The sequence below is a fragment of the Protopterus annectens genome, chromosome 1.part1 (genome assembly GCF_019279795.1).
Source record: "Protopterus annectens isolate FY-2018-M chromosome 1.part1, PAN1.0, whole genome shotgun sequence".
Lineage (NCBI taxonomy): Eukaryota > Metazoa > Chordata > Ceratodontiformes > Protopteridae > Protopterus > Protopterus annectens.
Genome location: NC_056726.1, coordinates 1,818,590,960 through 1,818,612,236, shown reverse-complemented (window position 1 = coordinate 1,818,612,236; position 21,277 = coordinate 1,818,590,960). Strand labels below are relative to the sequence as shown.

The window sequence follows — 21,277 nt, the reverse complement described above, 5'->3', positions numbered from 1 at the left end:
TGAAGGAGTCTCTGCACCACCCTATCAACATCCACATCTGATAGTGTCCTGGAGGATTTGGAGGGCAGGGAGGGAGATTGAGATCTCCTCTCAGGTGATACTTGCCTAATACTGGGCGATCGGCTCCGAATAGGTTCCAATATAATTGGAGCCGACGCCGGTTCCATCAACACCGACACTTCCTGCGGCCCTGAGGACAGTGGAGCAGAGGATGCCGAAGCTAATTTAATTACTTTCTCCGGTGGCTCCGAGGAGACTGACGGAGCCGGAGACCTCTTTTTTGATTCAGTGGATCTAGGTTTAGAGCTGGAAGCAGATTCCAGACCCTCTTCAAATGAGGGTTTTAAAAGACCCTTCAGAATTAACTTATTCTTTCTTTCCTAAAGAACCCTAGGACTGAATGCATGACAGAAGCTGCAAGACTCCTGCAGATGGATTGCTCCCAGACAATAAACACATACCGAATGCACATCGGTAATGGACATTTTATAGCCACACTTTGAGCATTTCTTAAAACCCAAGGGCTTGTGCTCCTTCGAATCTTTAGACATCTTAATAAAATACCACAATCACCAAGACAAAGATCATAAGTACTGAACCGACTAGCGAAACAGTCACAAATACACCACACTGAGCGTGGGAAAAAGTACCACTAACCAACTGTTAACAAAACAATCCTCTGGTACACACACACAAGGAGGACTAAGACTAAAACCTCTAATTTAAACGGTTTTAGACAAGTTAGAAAAAACAGGGAAGCAAGGGGACAGACTAGGTCCTCCAACTGAAACGGGCCTAGCCCGTTGGAACAGCTAGTGGGATACCACAAGAACAATCACACACACACCGACAAATATTTTTCACAAATAACACCAAACTAGGAATAGCTATTAAAACAGCTTTTGTTTGTAATAAATTCTCTCAGAAAGAAAAAGAAAAAGGTACTTAGCTACAGCCAAGAGCGGGATCACATCTGAGTTACACGAGCGGCAAACGAGATCTGGGGATATACAGCAATGCAGCATGGGATACCATTTTAGCCCGGCCAATAAAAAGACTTCGAGCTAGAAAAGTTTGGCCAAGTCGGAGTCGATATTCGGCTTCAAACCCACAGGTAAGAATGTAGGCGAGATTGGACTACATAACATCCCATGACTACAATGCATAACCTATATCACCTGGACAAGAAGAAATGCACTAGTGAGCTTATGGACACTTGCTCTTCTGTAAGCTGTAGACACTGCAGTGCAGAATGCTCAACATACATCCTACCAACTTTTGTGCGTTTCTCTGTTATTTACACTGAGTACATAATTTCTCTAAATTATTTGCTTTGTAATGTACATGTTCACCACCCTAGTCTGTGCCATGATATGAAATTCTACAGCAGGCTTGTATATGCATAGGATCATAGGAAGTTACTATGCTACTGGCCCTGAGGCCCTTATAACCCTAGCAGAGAATTCTGCCCATGTTTAGATAAGTCATCACCTAATGCCCCTGTACAGCAGGGACATGGGTGGACACCCAGGAATGTATTTTCTGCTTCCCATCCAGTTCTCCACATTGCGCTTAAAAACTCTGCTTGATGTGAAGAGGGAGTCTATTCCACAGATGGGAGAGTCTGTGGGACATAAATCTGTCCCACAAATGTCCCACTAACAAGTCCTACTGATGTCACAGACCAGGTTGAGGCCGTGTGTGCAGGTTACACGAGTGGAGCTTGACTTGCGGATATGCACCAGTCCCATCAAGGCAGGCTCCGAGATTGCCTTGTATGCCAGAAAGTGGTCACCTCTGAGAAGTCTGTATGAAACTGAGTAGAGGGATAGGGCTTTTAGCATATCTGCGTATAGTAGATTTTTGGGGCCCTGGATTCTCCTGGTGAGGAATCTCTGTGGTCTCTCCAGCTGTTCCATGTACTTTGCGAGGTACATGTCGAATGGGGTGTTGTACTCAATAATGGGCCTTATAAGGGAAGAATACAGGGATGTCATGACCTCTTTGTCCCTGGATGAGATACCCTTACTTATGAGATGGGCCATGTAGAAAGCTTTCTGTACAACGGAAGCAACATGGTGGTCAAAAGTCAAGTTGCTGTCAATCTGGGTGCTCAAATCCTTCATGACTGATTGGATGCTTAAGACATTATTAATGTGATAATCTGTGGGTATGTCACCCTCCCGAAAGGGAATGATGATGCATTTTTTGGTATTCAGCTTAAGTTCATGTTTCTGGCACCAGTCATTAATTTGGGTGAGACTCTCTTGCGGGATGTCCACATTACTTGAAGAATTGATGACAACGCCCAGCTTGCAGTCATCTGTAGACTTGGTCAGTCATAGCCCACTAGTTTTGGCCTGCACCTCAGAAAAGTATACCCAAATAACAGAGGCCCCAAGACCGAACCCTGGGGTAGGCTGCTCGTTACAGGTCTACTGCTTGAGGTGGCTTCCCTATTTTGACTAGGTGGGTTCTATCAGTGAGCCTGTTAGCTACCCATTTGGTAACATACAGATTGATGCCTAGTTGAGAGAGTGCATCTATTATGCCCAAGTGGGGAATAGTGTTGAAGGTTTTGGCCAGGTCAAGGTAGGTGGTGTGCACTGTCTTCCCCTCATCCATGGCTTTGGTGACTGTCTCAAAGAAAATGACCCAATTTACAGACATGACCTCCTCTTGATGAAGGCAAACTGTGTGGGATCGATGCATGTTATTATTTGTGCCTACACAGAAGAATAGTGTCCTGTGCTATGATGGTATGTTACCTGTGTGTACTTCCTTAATTAGATACATATTATATTTGTACACAGTTTGGCTGCAAATTGATGTCATTCTCTTCCTTGGGATAATGTCCAGCATCTGCCACAAGTATATTCTGTACACATTCAAACAATGACATGCACAACACTGATGATGATGTTGTCTGTATTTCATGCCGCCTGGTAGTTCCGAGATACCCTTTTGTCTGTCAGAGTCCATTTCATGTGAGCCTAGGAATACCTTACTGCCTACAAGGATACAACTCATGACATGAAGCACAACTGTCAGCTATGAAATCCTATGGACAGCCTGCAAAGTGGAAAAATACTCCTTAAAGACACTGGGGACCAATAAATGCATAACTGTTCTTTGATGCCGGATTGACTTAAGTATTCTACATTTAGCCTACCACTCTGACAATCTGCATTAAAAGCTAATAAATACACTAATAAAGAATGTTTTCTGTGGATTAGCACCACCTGTACCTCCAAGAGGGGTAGTACCCCTATACCTTCAGTTTAATTATTCTGTTATTAACTCTAAGGTTGTTAAAGGTTAAGGAAATTAAATTCTTGACTACAACAACTTCCATCAAAAAATACCATCTCTTCCTCACTTTTTCTCTCCTTCTTACATAAGAGATAGTAATTTTCAGAATTTGGGATTCTGTACAGGCACGATTCAGTTAATTATATTTCAACAAGTAGTTTTTCTATCAAAAACATTATGGCTGCTCAGCAGTATACTGCAGTGCACAGTAGAAGACAACAAATTCAGGATGCTGACATTTTGGAAATGCCTGGAATATCACTGATTGGCCTCTATAATATTCCAATAGCTGGAGTGCAAAGAACCATCTACTGACAGCCCTGTTTCTTGCAGGATAAATTATCCATGCTAGTCTGACAGTCAGATCTGGAAAGCACATGCTGCGGAGCTGGTATAATGTGACTCTGTTCATCATGTGCCACTCTGATCACTTAGTCAATCAGCCCCTGTAAGTTCTAACCCCAAATAGCCAACGACAAGGGGCTCTTTCCAGACATGTCGCACTATCATCCTCTGCATAATAACACCGTGACAGAATAATATTATCATCACTGGAAGCATGATAAACCCATATCTCATGCCCAGGTTAAATCTCCTTATGTTTTCATAGCTTTTGCACTACTTTGGGACACCTGTGAACCGGAAGCACGTTGGACTTATGTTACTCTGCATTTCAGCACACTTCATTTTAATATATGTGGCATCTCCTAGAGGATTTCCCTTACTCTACACATTACCATAGTAAGTTTAGCAGCAGCTACTTTTTGAAACTAAATCTTTGTTACATAATTTAGACATGCATCTCAGATTGGTTAAGCTAAACATTATCATGACAAAATGTAATACTAAATATTATGACAGAATGTAATATGCTATATTATTTTTTAATTACTCCACTTATCCTGCTACAAGTACTTCCCTATCCATCTCTCCATCCCAAAGACACTGAATGCAATAAAGCAGTCATGTGCTTTGTAACACTAGTAGTAGTTTATAAGATAGATATAACACTTTATATTCACAGCTTGTGGTGCAGCTGGACTGTGACCCAAATAACCTAAGATTGAGTACTGGCTCAGTGAGCTAGAACAGCTGGAAAAGGGCGGGCAACAGCTGTGTGATTTACATTGGTGCATTTGCCTGGTGGCTCCTCCCCTGTGGTGGTCTTGTCCTACAGGGGAGTGGTGTAGCTGCTCAAGAACAGGCCCAAAAGGCGGAGGGATGTGGGTGGGTCTGCCCAAGCTGGTTCAGTAGTCCTTGTGGATTAGCGTCAGGAAGCAGGCATGTCTCCGTATCAGGAGCATAGGTGGTCCCTCTGTAGTGATACAGGAGTCCAAGTCATGACCAAGGGTGGGGTTAGACTGCAAAACTGAAAATATAATTATAGCTGCCAGGATGATGGCTGCACGACTGTCATTTTATGCTGAACAAATGTGCTTGGAACAGCTCTCATCTTGTGAGGAACAAAGGAGTTACATGATTGCCAGAAGCTGATGGTCTACAGGCAGCAAGGTGCCAAGAAACAATAACATTTAAAAAAAAAAAAAAAGATATAACAATTTAATATATAATAAAAATAGGCCTGAGTGAAACAAAATTCATGTAGACACATGCTCCCAAACTGTGTATGATATTTTGGCACACATTAATTAATATTACTGCTCAGACAAAATTTAATGTATTCAAACAATTTTGTCCATTACAATTTCTGTAAAGTGGCTGTTTTTTTATTCCTTTTGGTTTGCTCAGCCCTGTGCTCATTGACTTGTATGATCAAAACACTGCTAACCCATTTGTTAGTTTATTTGTTTATTTATTTATACATGCATTTGCATATTTATGTAGTATTTGTATACTTGTTTATTTATTTCTATTTGTTGACCAGTACTAGTCTGACTAATCAGAAAACCTTTTTTTCAGTGTATGCCTGGGGAAAAAGGCTCCATAAAGATCTATCTGAGAATACGAGAAGCTATGTACAATTACATGGATGTGCACATCAGATTATCTTCACACACAAGAGATAAACACAATAAGTAAACCCAAAATAAAATATCCAATGCAACAGTGAGGTATACAGTAACAAAAAAAAAGATGACACATGAACAGAAGACACTTTACAGTGGTATTAAAATTAAGTCATATGAAATGTATATGGGGGGAACGATAATTTTAAGTGCTTAAAGGCAAGGGTTATTTATATAAATTTTATAGAAAAGTTGACGTACAATGGATGTCAGTAGTGTTACATGTGGATTAAAGTGAAGTTAGTAAAGCAGAGTAGTGTTACACGTGGATTAAAGTGAGGTTTGTAGATCAGAGTAGTGCAGGGTAAAAGGAAAAGTTGATGTGACTAGGATAGTAGCATTAAAGAACAGGAAAAGGACAGAGGTGTAATAAGTAATGGGTAAGAATACAAGCTTTGAATGTTGTTAATATGTACATTATAGAGTGTCAGTGGTTCAACAGGTGGGAAAGCTGTGGGTTCTGTTCTCACACCAGGTAGATCAACTGCTGACACTGCAGTGTAGCGTAAGGGAGTGCTGCACTTCTGAATGTGTCATCCTACGGATGAGATGTTAAACCAATGCTCCATCTGAGTTGGTGGTCGCTTATATGGATGTAAAAGATCTCATGACACATACTGAAAAGAGTAGGGAAATTTTCCTTATGTCCTGGTCAGATTTCTCCAACTAATATAAATATCACCTCCGGTCTCCCCTGAAAGCAGATTACTAGCCTAGTGGGGCTAACCCGGTCAACAAAGCATAAATAAATAGAGAATATGTCAATACAGAGAATATTATTAACATTAATGTGTTAGAAATTATCATTCTACAGTAATAATGAGGTTGCCAGATTGAAGAGGTTTCTTTATGTGTAATTTCATTTAATCAGCTGTTTTTTATTTTTATTTTTTTAAGGCTAATTTGGAATGTATTACTGTTCAACTCTAAATGTATGTCTGTAGGAAAACAATTTCACAGTTTAGTCACAGATACACAATACAGGGAATCACCTCAGTGGGTGCATGACTTTTATATGACTATGATTGCCGTTGTATGACCTAAAAAGTACAGGTGCATTGTATTTTTGTATAATGCAGGTTTGTAAATGCACCTTTGTCTGGCAATGCTCTCTTTCTAGCAAGAACTTGACCTTTTAATGCAAGGATGCAAGGGGATGGCCAGCACTGGTATTTATTAGCTAGCAGCCACCATACTGCAAGCATCGTTTTTGTTTTTTCAGCATTCATTGTAAAAGAAGGTGCAAGGCTATAGATGCGATATATCACATTTCTGTACACATGAAAATGAGTATCCACTATGTATCTTAGAAGCTTGAAGAAGTGTTACTGTTATCCTCCTGGTGCTCAAACGGAGGCAAACATTATTCTAACTAGCCTGTACACACTCCCCCAAGAGAGAAAACAGAAGGCCATCAGGCACACAGTCTGTCATATGCCCAACATACTACTAGCAAAGGCTGGGTTGTTGATGGCACAGGAAGGCACTCTACAGTGTCAACTTTTTTCAACATTTTAAGTTAAAGGTTTCCTCTCATACAGGACATAACACTATAATTTAAACAAATAAGCTAACAAGAACATGGGGAGAACATATGCTTCTCTCCTGCTAAAAATGGTAATCATCACGATCACAGAATGTTGTTTGTTTGCAGAAAAAGATCTGCATGGTATTTTAAAAAACATGAAGGCAGCTGAATATGATGCAACCATCAGATGAGTACATGACAACTACACAACTAAGTACAGATACAGGATTTTGGCCAGGCTGCCACACATGACCACTCTGTTATATATTCAAGAAATGGATTTCAGTAAATTATCAAGTAAAGTTTGAGAGGTTCATTTTGAAAATCCTTTTTGAGAACAAATAATAAGGTGTCCCAAAATACAGCCCCAGTCACAATTATCTGTAATACATGCAGAGTTTTAGCTGCCCCAATATACTACCATTTGTTTTAAGTGCAGGAGAGCTAGCAACTTGAGGCATATTACAGCTTTTAAAACTGTTAAGATACTTAATTCTTCCTCATTTTTGTTTATAAGTGTGGCAGACTGAAGTTCTGGCAGCTTTTAAAAGTTGTTTTACCCTCTGCCTCTGTTCTTTACTGGCTGACAATGTTCCTAGAGCAAGGCCTAATTATACATTGCTTAGGCGTACTTTAACTTTTGTTAAGCATCATAGGCACTGTTATGCTCACGTCTTATATCAGGGAAGTGCTTAACACGTTTATCTTTTTCCCAGGTATAACAACATAATCAGGGCACACCATGCACTATGATGCAGTCAGTCATGGTTAATAACATTAATGCCATTTGCTATGGTTGATAGTGTCTCATTTACAATGATTTATACTGATCTTTTAAAGAACAAAAATTAGAGTAAAGATAGTGTTTACAAAATATCTTGCTCATCATCACATTTTAAAACTGCTTTATCTTACACACTTATTCCAGAACTTGCTACAATAAACGCACTTTGTAACTTCATAAAAGACGGAATTCTATACATTATTTTCTCCATTTCCGATCATCATTGCCTCTTTTTTTAACTTATTCAAATGCTCTGACTCTCATCTTACAAGGCTATTCTTTACACTAACTGCTTACCCACTTTTATCAAAAGACTCGGCATCTGAGATCAACATGGACAGCCACTTAGCTAAACACTACTAGACATAAGGCTTCAGCCTACTAGAAGCATAGCTGTACTGTTGTTAATGTGCTGCAGGACAGCTCCCCAGTGAAAAGGATTAATATTATTTATAAGGACATGAGCACTACATATCATCAGACAATTATGGGGCACACTCCACTGGTACAAAAAGCAATTCCCTGGGTACAATATGCTTTACTCCAATAGGTCAAAACACTGATGAGTCAGAAATGATGAGGAACTGGCCAAGCATCCCAGAAACACCAGACTAATCTTTGGCATATATCAAAATCACCACTTGCTAGTAAATGTATCAGTAAGGAAAGAAGTGACAATTGTCACGCTGCAGCCATATGTAGCATGCCACACATGCTATGGTGATGTAACTGCGTGGGTGCACTGTCAGTAAATAATACCCTAAAACTGCTAAGAAGGCATTGACTCACCCTTGTTTCTGCACTGGTAGCAGAAGAATGTATAATGTGCCCTGGATGTGCGCTAATGAACAGAAGACAATAGGAACCTTGTAAAATGAGGACAGGACTTTCAGGAGGTAGAAGGAAGGAAGAAAGTAGGATAAGACAGACACCTTATTTCATTTTCTGACGTGAGTATGTAATCAAAAAGAGGATGGTGTTTATTTACTCAGAAATCCCCAGGTGTAATGGAAGGATTATTTGAATCAGTATACAGTGACAAAACTAAAGTGAGATGCCAAAGAGAGAGTGTCACAGACCCACTTTTCTGACACCTGCAACAAGTACCTATGTAAGGTTCATAGATTAGTACTAAGCTAGCTGCCCTTTACAGGCCATTTTAAGCCTATTTATATAGGTAAATATAATAAGCATACAAAGTATTCATCCATTTTACCTTTGGAGTCTCCTTATTGTCAGTTGAATTGAACTGTCCATCAGTGTGTTCAGGGCAGACATCTATCGAAACATTAGCTGTTGAATCTGAGATTGTTCTGTTCACCATCGCTACCATGGCAACACTCAAGTTGACTCGCAAAGCATATACCATATAGAAGCCTAAGAACATCAGGTAGGCAAGCTTCCAACGAGCAGGGCAACATTCTGACAACAAGGAATATTACATACATTATTATTATTTTAAATCATACTGAAATATTGGCAAACTATATAAAATGATATAGAACATTTAAAAAATACATTATCTCAATGAAAAAATGTAACACACAGCAGTGCAATTATGACTCACTCAATAAACACAAGAATAAATGCACCAACTCTCTCAGCTTAATAATGTATATCAAAACCATTTTTTTGTTTTCTGAAAGTAGTTCTCTTTCCTTCAGTGAAGGTACACAGCACGTGGCCTGCCTGCCAAAGCTGTAATGCCCCTCCCTCTCACTCACCCTGACTGCTGATAAACTTCCCTCCAAAAAGGGTGCAGCCTATCAGCAATCAGAGTTAAGTAAATCTTTATGATTTTACTGCCCTGAGAAAGGAATGAAGATTCATCCTGATCCAATAACCAAATCGCCATAAAAACCATCCAAGCAACAACAATAACAAGCATCACAAAGCAGGTTATGCCCTGTCTCAACTGTCTACAATGGGAGATGGTGGGTGGGTACAGCAACTATTACTACTACTACAGACACACGTCTAGTGATCAAATCAAATATTTTGAAGAGTAGAGATGATGAAGTTTTCCTTTGCATCTACTTACCAAACCACGGGAGGTAACAAAGGCAATTAACATAAGTATTTGTCAATGCAAAATGCTGATAACATTGCTGATGGACTGCATTAATGTAGTAGGAATGAAGAAGGAAGAGAGTGGGGATGCAACAGTGAAACCACAGGATAAAGAAACAATAGGTAGTGTACAGCAAAAAAACATCATGGTTAAAAAACCCAAATCTGTAGGATGTAGTATTCAATCCACTGCAAAGATTAACTGACTTCAATTTTCCCATCAATATATTATACTGCAGCCACTGAACCCTTCTGCTTTATTTCCATTCCACTCCCTTCTACCCTCACTTACAAATAAGACCTCAAGATAGTTAAACTCTTCAACTTGAGGTAGCTGTTGCCTGTCATATGGTAAAAGCAATCACAGAGAATCCTGAAGCCCGGTTTTAAGGTGATTTTTAATCACATCTTCTTTATACTCACCAGTTAGCCATTCCAGTGCATACTGGAGATTATAATCGAGGTCAATAAGACAATGTTGTCTGCAAACAATAAAAAATGCAACTTTCACCATCCCAAGCTGAACATTCTTCAAAGTACAGCTGTGCCTTTATATCCTGCCCCTGAAAATCATGAACAGGAGGGCACACGATGGAATTCAACTAAATACCAAGAACGTGGACATAACTCTGGCTTTGCAAAGACATGGAGTGAATGGTGTAAAGCAGTAGCCCGCCAAAAAACATACTGCTGTAGCAACTCCCGTAAAATATTTTGCTATGCACAGTAACAGGCTTTTTTAGGTCCACAAAATATGTGGAGGTCTTGGCAAGCTCCCATAACAACTCCAATGTCCATGTCAGAACAAAGAGTTAGTTCACTATTACACAACTAATATAGAACAAAACTATAATCACTCCAAGTACTCACACTAAAAACTGCTTGGGGTCAAAACTGACAATAACTTGAAAGCTGACATTCATCTAGCCAAAACTATCAAAAAGGTTCACAAAAAAATAGAACTCCTGTACAGAAATAAACAATTTCTTACAAGCAACATAAACACTACCATAGCTCGCACACACCTATTATCTACCCTCATCTATGCCTCCCCAGTATTCACAAACCTCCGGAAACCTGACTTAATCCAACTGGAATCTTGCTACAATAAAATAGCAAAATGTGCCACTGGTGCCTCATATAGATCGCACCATTGTACATCACTTAAACAGCTAAATTGGCTTGAACTCCCCCAGCTTCTACAATTTAATCAACTAACCTTTGCTCACAAAATTCTCTCCATAACCTCATTCAACCATACACTACTACCCGATCTCTTCACTCTAGTAACCAACACTTTGATACCACCAAAGCCAACAACTTAGCTGGGAAATCTCTCTTCTCTAACTCCATCCCTAAAATATGGAATAAACTGCCAACCAAAATTATGTCCAACAGCTCTATCTCTCAATTCAAAAAGCTGCTGAAAACTTGTGGATACCTGGTCATAGGTTCATAGGTTCATACTAGGCTATCTGCCCTAGGGCATTTATAAGCCTAGCCAGAGTGTGTATGGCTTTCGCCACCCATTTTAAATTAATTTTGCTATGCCCTTTTTCGAGGTTAGTATACTCTGCCTCTGTCTAACAGTGACACAGAAGTGATACCTGCGATAAACCTACGATCTCCCATCCACTCATCAAGATTCCTCTTGAAGAGAGTCAATGAGGGACTCTGCCTAACCTGGACTGGGATTTTATTCCAGAGTGAATGGAGCCTCTGGGTTATGAATCTAAACCTCCAGCATGTCCTATTTATTTCAGTGCTGAAGTTTAAGTCCCTCGAGCGCGTAGCTCGATGGGATTTGGATTTTCTGAGGTGCAGCATGTCCATTAATTCCGGGTTGGAGATGGCTTTATACGTCAGGCACAGATTGCCTCTGAGCAGGTGGTATGCCATTGAGTAGAGCTGGAGTTTCTCTAACCGGGCAGCATACGGCATCTGTTTCAGCCCCTTGATCCTCTTGGTGAGGTACTTTTGGGGTCTTTCCAGTTGCTGCAGGTGTCTGGTAAGGTACATCCCAAAAGGGGCATTGTACTCAATTATGGGCCTGATGAGGGATGAGTAAAGAGGCACGATGACCTCCCCTGATCTAGATGTGAATCCCTTCATGATTAGGTGGGCTATATAAAATGTTTTTCTAACCACTTTGGCCATGTGGTTGTCAAATGAGAGATTGCTATCAACTTGGGTCCCCAGGTCCCTAATTACTTCTTCTGTACTTAATGGATTACCACCTATGTGGTAATTTGTGGTCACTTTGGTTTTGCCAAAGGGGATGACTATACACTTTTTGGTGTTTAGCTTGAGGCCATGGCTCTGGCACCAGTTGTCTATTTCTATGAGGCCCTTTTGGAGGATGCTTGTGTCGGCTGGAGAGTCTATTATGGCGCCCAGTTTGCAGTCATCTGCGAACTTGGTCAGCCACAGTCCTTCCATGTTGGCCTGTACCTCCGAGAAATATATACCGAACAAAAGAGGTCCCAAGACTGAGCCTTGTGGGACGTCACTTGTAACTGGTTTGGAGTCTGACATGGCTCCAGCTATTCTAACCATGTGGGTTCTGTCCTTGAGCCAGTTTGCAACCCATCTAGTGACATAGGGGTTTATATTTAAGCTGGTGAGCTTATCTATAATGCCCGAGTGGGGTATTGTATCGAAGGCTTTTGTGAGGTCCAGGTAGGCTGTGTGGACCACCTTCCCCTTGTCAATGGCCTTGGTGACTGTTTCAAAGAAATCGACCAGGTTTAAGAGGCAGGATCTGCCCTTAACAAAGCCGAACTAGGTAGGATCCAGTGTCTGTAGGTCCCCAATATCTTTATTTATAAGGTCCATTGATGATCCTTTCCATAGCTTTGCAGACCAAGCTAGTGAGACTTATGGGGCGATAGTTTCCAGGATCCGTTGAGGCACCACCTTTGTGGAGAGGGACCACTGTTGCTGTACGCCACTCTTTTGGTACATATCCTGTAGTAAGGCTGAGATTGAACAGTAGTTTTAGGTTTGGGTTTAGCTCTTCTTGGAGTTCATGTAGGATGCAGCCCGGGACACCGTCTGGTCCCATTGATGCTGTGTTTCTTGCTTTGGAGAGGGCAGCTCTTACCTGAGCATCTGAGATGTCAGGGGGGCAGCACTCTGCTGGGATAGATATTAGCCCTTTTGGTGGGGAGGGGGGGGGGAGTTTGCGCTGAACCTGTCAGCTAGGATGTTGGCAATGTTCAAGAGAAATCTTGACCAATGGATGGGAGATCGCAGATATACCCCAGGGATTACCTCAGTGTCACTGCTCGACAGAGGAACAGCAAAATAATGGGTATAGTTCCCCATACTAAAGGGGTGGCGTAAGCCACAAAACTATGGGCTAGGCTTGTAAATGCCCTCAGGCAGATAGCCTAGTATGAACCTATGAACCTATGAACCTATGTCTGTGGGTTCGGTGTATTTTTTGTCATTTTGGACTAATTCTGAGCATATCTGGGAATTCCCACCCAGGTTCCTAACATAACTAAAGAAAGCCTTGTGATTATCCTTAGTGTCCTGTGCAATTTTTCTCTCGAAGCTGGCCTTAGACGATTTTATGAGTGCCCGTAGTTTTTTGCTAATACTGATCAGAGATGCCTTCCCTTTTTGGGATTTTGCTCTGTCATGTAGTAGCTTCCTCCTTTATTGTATAGTTTGTTTATGGCTGGGGTCCACCAGACAGGACGTCTGCCTTTGGAGGATTGGGTCTTGGTTTTATTTGGGATTGCATGATCCATGCATTCCTGAAGGTGTTCATAGAATGCGTTTATAAAGGATTTTGTGGTCTGGGCCAGTATTATCCACAGGCCGGGGGCTTTGAAGGATTCCACCTCGGTTTTGAGGAGTGTGAAATTTGCTTTAGAGAAGTTTTTCACTGTGGTTTTCTGGGCATGGGGTGGGGTCGGGATGTGAATATCCAGTGAGATTAGTTTATGGTCTGATCTTACCAGTGAGGGATACACTTCTGGTCTGGAGCATAGAGTCCCCATGTTGGTGATGATCAGGTCCAGTATGTTTTCCCCTCTTGTGGGAGTGGTAACAAGTTGTTCCATAGCATTTGAGTTTATAAATTCTAGGAACCTTTGGGCTAGGGTGTTGGAGCTAAAGTAATGCTCCCAGTCTATGGTTGGGTAGTTGAAGTCACCCAATATAATGGTGTTTGGAGAGACCTTCATATTTTCCAGTGTTCTCAGGAAGGCCGAGTGGGGTTCCTGGGTTTGGGAGGGTGGTCTGTAGCAGGCTATAAACTGGAAGGCAGTTTTACCCACTGTTAGTTGCACATGGATAGTCTCTGATGCTTCGTGCTGTGCCACCAACCTTGAGGTGTGGGTATCTGACGAATATTGATACTCCCCCTCCTTTTGTGGTTCAGTCCAAGTTTTGGGGCCATAAAGCATGGTATGCGGTATAACCTGGTAGTGCTGGGGTGCTCTCGAGAGCCTTGAACCAGGTTTCTGTTACTGCACAGAGATCGATGTTCTCCATGCTAAGGAGAGTTTCGAGTGCGTGCATCTTGAGGTTTAGACTTCTGGCGTTGAGTAGCATTACTCTTAGTTTCTTTTCCCTTGTGATACCTATGGAGGTGGGTTTGTCTTTTGAGCCTTGCCTAAATAAGGCACTATGGGGGTAGCAAGAGCCTTTGCCAATATCCGAAAGCCCAGGGGTGACAGGTGCAAGCCGTCCCTAGCGAAGCATCGTGGCTTGTCGAGCATGTCATCCCAGGCTGACAGGCATTGGATCCCCTTTGAATGACACCAATACTTAAGCCAATTGTTGAAATTGATAATCTTGTCTTCATACTGTGGCATCATTCTTGGTGAGGGTAAGATGCTACTCAAGGTCAGGGTCATATCGGCCTGGGCTACATGCTCAGAGAGCTCCTCTATGTCTCTTTTCATGTAGTCCAGGGAGGAATGTCTCAGGTCATTCACACCAGCATGGACAATGACTGAGTCATATTTGTACTTGCCTTGGAGTAACCTGAGTGCTTGTGTTATGTGACTGATCCTAGCGCCCGATAGGCAGCTCACCGTGACCTTCTCCTTGTTCAGCCTGGTGAGCGGGACATCAGTGTGCCTGATGATAGAGTCACCTATTACAAGTGTATCAGGTGTGTTGTTTAGCCTTAAGGGCTGTGACTGTTCGGCACACTGGCTTTGTGAGCTATGTGTTGCACATGTTTTGTTTTGGGGTAGCGGTTGCTTGGGTGTCTGCTTTGGAGGTCTCTGCTGCTTAGACAGATTTTTATTTAGAGCCTCCAAGTATGTTTTTGTGTGTTTATGTGGTTGGTTTGCTGTCGTGGTAGGTCTATGTGAGACTGGAATTGTAGTGAGTGTGGTTTCCTTCTCCTCCTGACTGGTTACGCCAGTACTGAGTTGAGAGAGCTTAGCCTCCAGTTTGGCTATATTGTTGCATCTCTCACATGTGTTGGAATTTGTTGGGAGGAGGAGAGGGTTGTCTGTATACATCAGGCAGTTGTAACATTGCCTCAAGATTCCCAGGTTCACCAGCTGGACCGGAGAGGAGATTGATAACTGACCTTTGGACATGCCAGAATAGTATTGGGAATTCCTTTATAATTGAAAAAAGGGCCAATGGGGAACAAGTTACTCAAGGGGAGTTTGTTAGGGTGTAGTGCTTTTAATTTTTTAGTGCTGACTTATATAATTGCTTTAGTGAGCAAGTGCTAGGCTTTAGCGTAGGAATAGGGGTTTATTATGAGAACTAGATCAGTTCCAAGGCTCAAACCCAAATAAGCGGCGCTGCTCGATGCCGCACTATGCACAAAATCACACAAAGCCGCGCTACAGCGGGTTTTATACAGCCGGACTTGAAAGAGCTAGAAATTGGCCCAAAACAGCCAACAGACTACCAGATTCCTGTGCTGGGAACACTCCTCCAGGGACAGATAGGCTGCTCCAAGCTCCCCACTGCCACTGGTGAACAAAGAAGCCTCCCTCTATCCAAGAAAGGAAATGGCAACACAGGAACTTTCCAAAAGTCCAGAATACAGCAAAGCCTGTATTTGGACTACTCTAGGTCAGGAAAGATGGGAAACAAGGATAACTTTTTTTTTTTCTTTTTTGCAACAAACAGCAGGAAATTGCAATAAATATGTAACACAGGCTAGCGCACTTGAGTATGTAGCCTTAACAAGTAAATGCAACAAACAGGACAAACTTTAAAAGTGCAGGTGCAAAAACAACTTTAGACAGTTTAAAACAGTTCAAGAAGCAGAAATATTTGCAGTTTAGCTAGATCGGACAGTCGCCCAGGTAGTAGCAGGAAAAAACACTTTTATCAGGTTAGCAGTCGCTCTTTTAGCCTCTCTGCTGCTAGCACCACTCTGCAGGACCACGAGGAGCTTGGCTGAGTAGTAACAAGCGCAAAAACCTCCCCAAAGCGGGTTTTATACAGGGGGACTTGAAAGAGCTAGAAATTGGCCCAAAACGACCAATAGACTACCAGATTCTTGTGCTGGGAACACTCCTCCAGGGATAGATAGGCTGCTCTAAGTTCCCCACTGCCACTGGTGAACAAAGAAGCCTCCCTTAATCCAAGAAAGGAAATGGGCAACACAGGAACTTTCCAAAAGTCCAGAATACAGCAAAGCCTGTATTTGGACTACTCTAGGTCAGGAAAGACGGGAAACGAGGGTAATTTTTTTTTTTTTTTTTTTTTTTTTTTGTTTTTCTTTTTTTCAACAAATAGCAGGAAAATGCAGTAAATATGTAACACAGGCTAGCACACTTGAGTGTGTAGCCTCAACAGGTAAATGCAACAAACAGGACAAACTTTAAAAGTGCAGGTGCAAAAACAACTTTAAACAGTTTAAAACAGTTCAAGAAGCAGAAATATTTGCAGTTTAGCTAGATCGGACAGTCGCCCAGGTAGTAGCAGGAAAAAACACTTTTATCAGGTTAGCAGTCGCTCTTTTAGCCTCTCTGCTGCTAGCACCACTCTGCAGGACCACGAGGAGCTTGCCTGAGTAGTAACAAGCACAGAAACCTCGCCAAAGCGGGTTTTATACAGGGGGATTTGAAAGAGCTAGAAATTGGCCCAAAATGGCCAATAGACTACCAGATTCTTGGGCTGGGAATACTCCTCCAGGGATAGATAGGCTGCTCTAAGCTCCCCACTGCCACTGGTGAACAAACAAGCCTCCCTTAATCCAAGAAACGAAATGGCAACACAGGAACTTTCCAAAAGTCCAGAATACAGCAAAGGCCTGTATTTGGACTACTCTAGGTTAGGAAAGACGGGAAACAAGGATAATTTTTTTTTTTTCTTTTTTTCAACAAATAGGAGGAAAATGCAGTAAATATGTGACACAGGCTAGCGTATTTGAGTGTGTAGCCTCAACAGGTAAATGCAAAAAACAGGACAAACTTTAAATCACAAGCGCAAAAGTGTGCTAAAGCTGGCTTTAAAGCAGGGGGTTAGAAAGAGATAGGAAATGGCCCAAAATGGCCCATAAGCTACAGGTCACTGGGCTGGAACCACTCCTCAAGGGACAGATAGGCTGCTCAGAGCTCCCCACTCTCACTGGTGAACAAAGAAGCTTCCTCCTATCTAAATGCACTTGTCACTCCCCTGGACAGGTCTTCCATAGTTCCTAGTTGCTAGACATACCACCACTCATTATTTTAGTTTAATCTAACAGCAATTAGTAACTGCGTCTGTAGGTAAATAATCGCCTTTACTTTTGTATCTGAAACATAATTATGTAGAATGGAACTTCTGCCATGTAAAAAAAAAAAAAAAAAAAAAGATTGTATTCTTCAACATTATGTAACTGATGTGGTATTTTGTAATGTTTGTAATCTGCTGAGATATCTTTAACTGCTACTCTCTGTATATTTTTATATGGGAACAATATGCCTGTAATTGGAGCTTTTCTCCCCGGGCCTCTTCGGAAAGAGGACCTGTGTCCAGTCATACTTTTCCGGTAAACAAATGTAAAATAAATAAACAAATATCTAGTACTGCTCCTACTAAATCAGTCTCACTTATTAGACAGTCTCTTTCCCTACACCTTCATTTTGGCTCTCCTAAGAAGACTAAACAGCATGATCACTCTACATCTGAAACTCACTTTCCTGCCACCCTTTCTGAAAAAGAGAGCATCATCCCAACATGCAAATTCAGAGTTGGTCCCCATTTCTTACTGCAACCATGAAAAGGTACATTAACCATGACATCCCTACAATATACAGGGCATTCAGCATTTCTGGACAAACATCTTACTTTTCTGCAGCTTTATCTCCGCAGAAAGAACAAGTTGTGTAACTTGCACTTATAACAGTAAATGGTATATGGGTTGTGTCTTGCCCAAGACACAACAGGTCAGCTTTCAAAAGCCCTGCCTGCCTCCTACACCTTCACTATGACTGCTGAGGAAAATCCCAGGATGCAAAAATCTCCCTCACCAGCCTTCGTAAGAAGCTGAGATCCCTCATAAAATCCTCAAAAGCTAGTTACAAAAATAAAATTGCCAAAGATTCCAAAGACAACCACAAGGCATTCTATAGCTATGTCAAGAATCTAAATGGCAATGCTCAGATCTGCTCTGAGCTACAACAGAATGGCATTAAATATACTGATCCCAAGGATATTGCCAATATCCTGGCAGATCGATTTAGTGCCAACTTCACCCCCCTCTCACCCCCTAAAGGGCCCATCTCAATACCAAAAGATTGCCAAATTCTGGTAATCACGGTCACACAGGTAGAAACCGCACTCTCCAAAGCGAAGAATATAGCATCCATGAGACCAGATGACATCCCAGACTGTGTACTACATGAACTACAAAATGAACTGGCACCTCACATAAGTGTCATGTTTAATCATAGCCTCACCTCCAGGTTTTGTGCCCACTGAGTGGCGCAAAGCTACAGTTATCCCACTCCACAAGGGGGGATCTGCCTTGGATCCCGGGAACTACCGACCCATCAGTCTGACAAGCCTGATCTGCAAGGGCATGGAACGCATTATCCTGGAACTTATAAACAAAGACATCGGCAACCTTCAAACACTGGACCCCACCCAGTTTGGGTTTGTGAAGGGCCGATCTTGTCTCCTGAATCTGATTGACTTCTTCGAATCAGTCTCCAGAGCTGTGGATGAGGGTAAGGCAGTCCACACAGCCTATCTGGACCTTGCCAAGGCCTTCAACACCATCCCCCACTCTGGAATCATAGATAAACTTACTAAGCTGGACATAAATCCCTACGTCACTCAATGGGTTGCCAACTGGCTTACTGACAGAACCCAGACAGTAAAAGTAGCAGACTCCAAATCCAGCTCCAGACAAGTGACAAGTGGAGTACCTCAGAGTTCAGTCTTGGGACCACTCTTGTTTGGCATCTACTTCTCTGAAGTACAGGCCAACACTAACGGACTCTGGTTAACAAAGTTCGCAGATGACTGCAAACTGGGAGACAATTATCTGGATATTCTACAAAAGGGCCTTACAGAACAGATGCATGGTGCCAGAGCCATGGGCTCAAGCTTAATGCCAAGAAATGTATAGTTATCCCCTTTGGAAAAAAACATGTACCCATGAATTACCACATAGGTGGCAAGACACTAAACATCGAAAGTGTGATGAGAGACTTAGGGACACAGGTGGACAGTGGTCTCACCTTCGATAACCACATCGCCACAACAGTCAGGAAATCCTTCTATGTGGCACACCTCATCACTAAGGGCTTTTCATCCAGACAAAAGGAGGTCATTGTCCCACTGTACACATCCCTCATTAGACCCATTATAGAGTATAATGCCCCGTTTGGTATGTACCTCACAAGACATCTGCAACAGCTGGAAAGGTCGCAGAAATACCTCACTAAAAGAATCATAGGCCTAAAGCAGATGCCATATGCTGACCATCTAAAAAAACTCCAGCTATACTCTGTGGCATATCGTCTATTCAGAGGCGATCTCTGCTTAACATACAAGGCCATGTCAAACCCTGAGCTGTTGGACATGCTCCATTTAAAGAAATCCCAATCCCTCAGAGCCACACGCTCCAGGGATCTAAACCTTGTCATCACAATGAACAAAACATGCTGGAGGGATAGGTTCCTGACCCAGAGACTCCCCAAACTCTGGAACAGACTGCCCATACATTTCAAGCAGAGCGTCTCATTGGCCCTCTTCAAAAGGAACCTTGATGACTGGATGGGAGATAGGAAATTCACCCCGGGGATCATGTCAGTCGCCCTGCTAGACAGGGGTCCAGAGAAGTAAATATTGTGGGAAGAAATATCCAGGGAATTGTTATGGCTAGGCTTGCATAGGCCCTAGGGCCGATAGCCTAGTACCAACCTATGAACCTATGACTGGGCATCCCTGTGGAGGGAAAAAAATCAGAGTCAGAGTGAAGAATTTTCTTTCCCAAAAGTTAAGGAGAAGCATATTCATCTTGAACTACAACAACAAGAAATAAACAATTTTATATCCCAACCAGTAACTATATACAAAAACAGGGATATGGAGGGTGGTTATAGCTACTCCAATAGTGAGGAAATCAAGCATCTACTGTTATGGGTACATGCAATTTACACAACTGTACTTCTTTCATCATTCCCACTGCTACAGCTGCCTTTGGCCCATACGCATTTATCACCAAAGCCTATGGTCTTACCAAAGCCTGTCCTGGATCTGGAAAAGGAAGCCAAATTGTAATATATTGCTACGGTATGTACAGTGGACCATGTATCTTCCTCTATAAATCTTTAGTGTCCACTCCTTTCCGATATGATACTGAAGAAGACAAGGCTCTGGTAGAGTCATCCTTGATAACGCCTGGAACTGGTTAACCACAGTGGGAATAACAAAAGGCAGTAGCCAAGGACAACCATCTGGAAACAGTATGTTTTGACATAGGTTTTCCTTTCTTTGTCCCAACATAAAAAACAAATAGCTGATCAGATTTTCTAGAGTACTTCCTTCAATCAAGATAATACCAGAGTTGCCTATTCACTTCCAGAGTATGTAGAATCTGTTCTCTCTGGTTCTGAGGATCTGGATAGAACAATGGGAGACTGATGACTTGATTCAAAGTGAACTCTGAAACAACCTTGAGTGAAGAGGTGGGAGGGAAGCATAGACATGCGGGATTTGTTCTTAATGAGACCCTATCTGCATGGAAGGCCATATAGTTTACCCGCTATGAAAGCTTAAAACTCAAGACACTCTTCTTGCAGATATCATAGCAATAAGAACAGTTTTCCATGTAATGAACCTTAAGTCTACTTACTGTACAGGTTCAGATGGAGACATGGGTAACTTTTCCAGCACAAAGTTAAGATCCCTGGAAAGAACAACTTGTTTATGAGAAGGTCTCTCAAGAAACTGTTTTTACTAAAAAGCATAGAAGAAAGTGGAGGATCCATGCATAGTCATCCTGAAATGGTCACAAGGTGCACCTTGATAGAGAAGTAAGACAGTCTACAAGCTAATAAGTCATACATGTACCGAGCACCAGTGGTGCATAATCCCAGATAGCTCTGGTTACTGCCTCCTTTAGTA

The 21,277-nt window shown here is 42.0% G+C and overlaps 1 protein-coding gene across 1 annotated transcript in view; it reads right to left on the bottom strand.

Moving 5' to 3' along the window:
- LOC122812417 (sialin-like) overlaps window positions 1-21,277 on the bottom strand; it is a 1,040,020-nt gene that overhangs the window by 661,992 nt on the left and 356,751 nt on the right. The window contains exon 4 of the mRNA XM_044084807.1: window positions 8,868-9,073. Coding sequence (XP_043940742.1) covers window positions 8,868-9,073 — 206 coding nt within the window. The remainder of the gene's footprint in view (window positions 1-8,867; window positions 9,074-21,277) is intronic.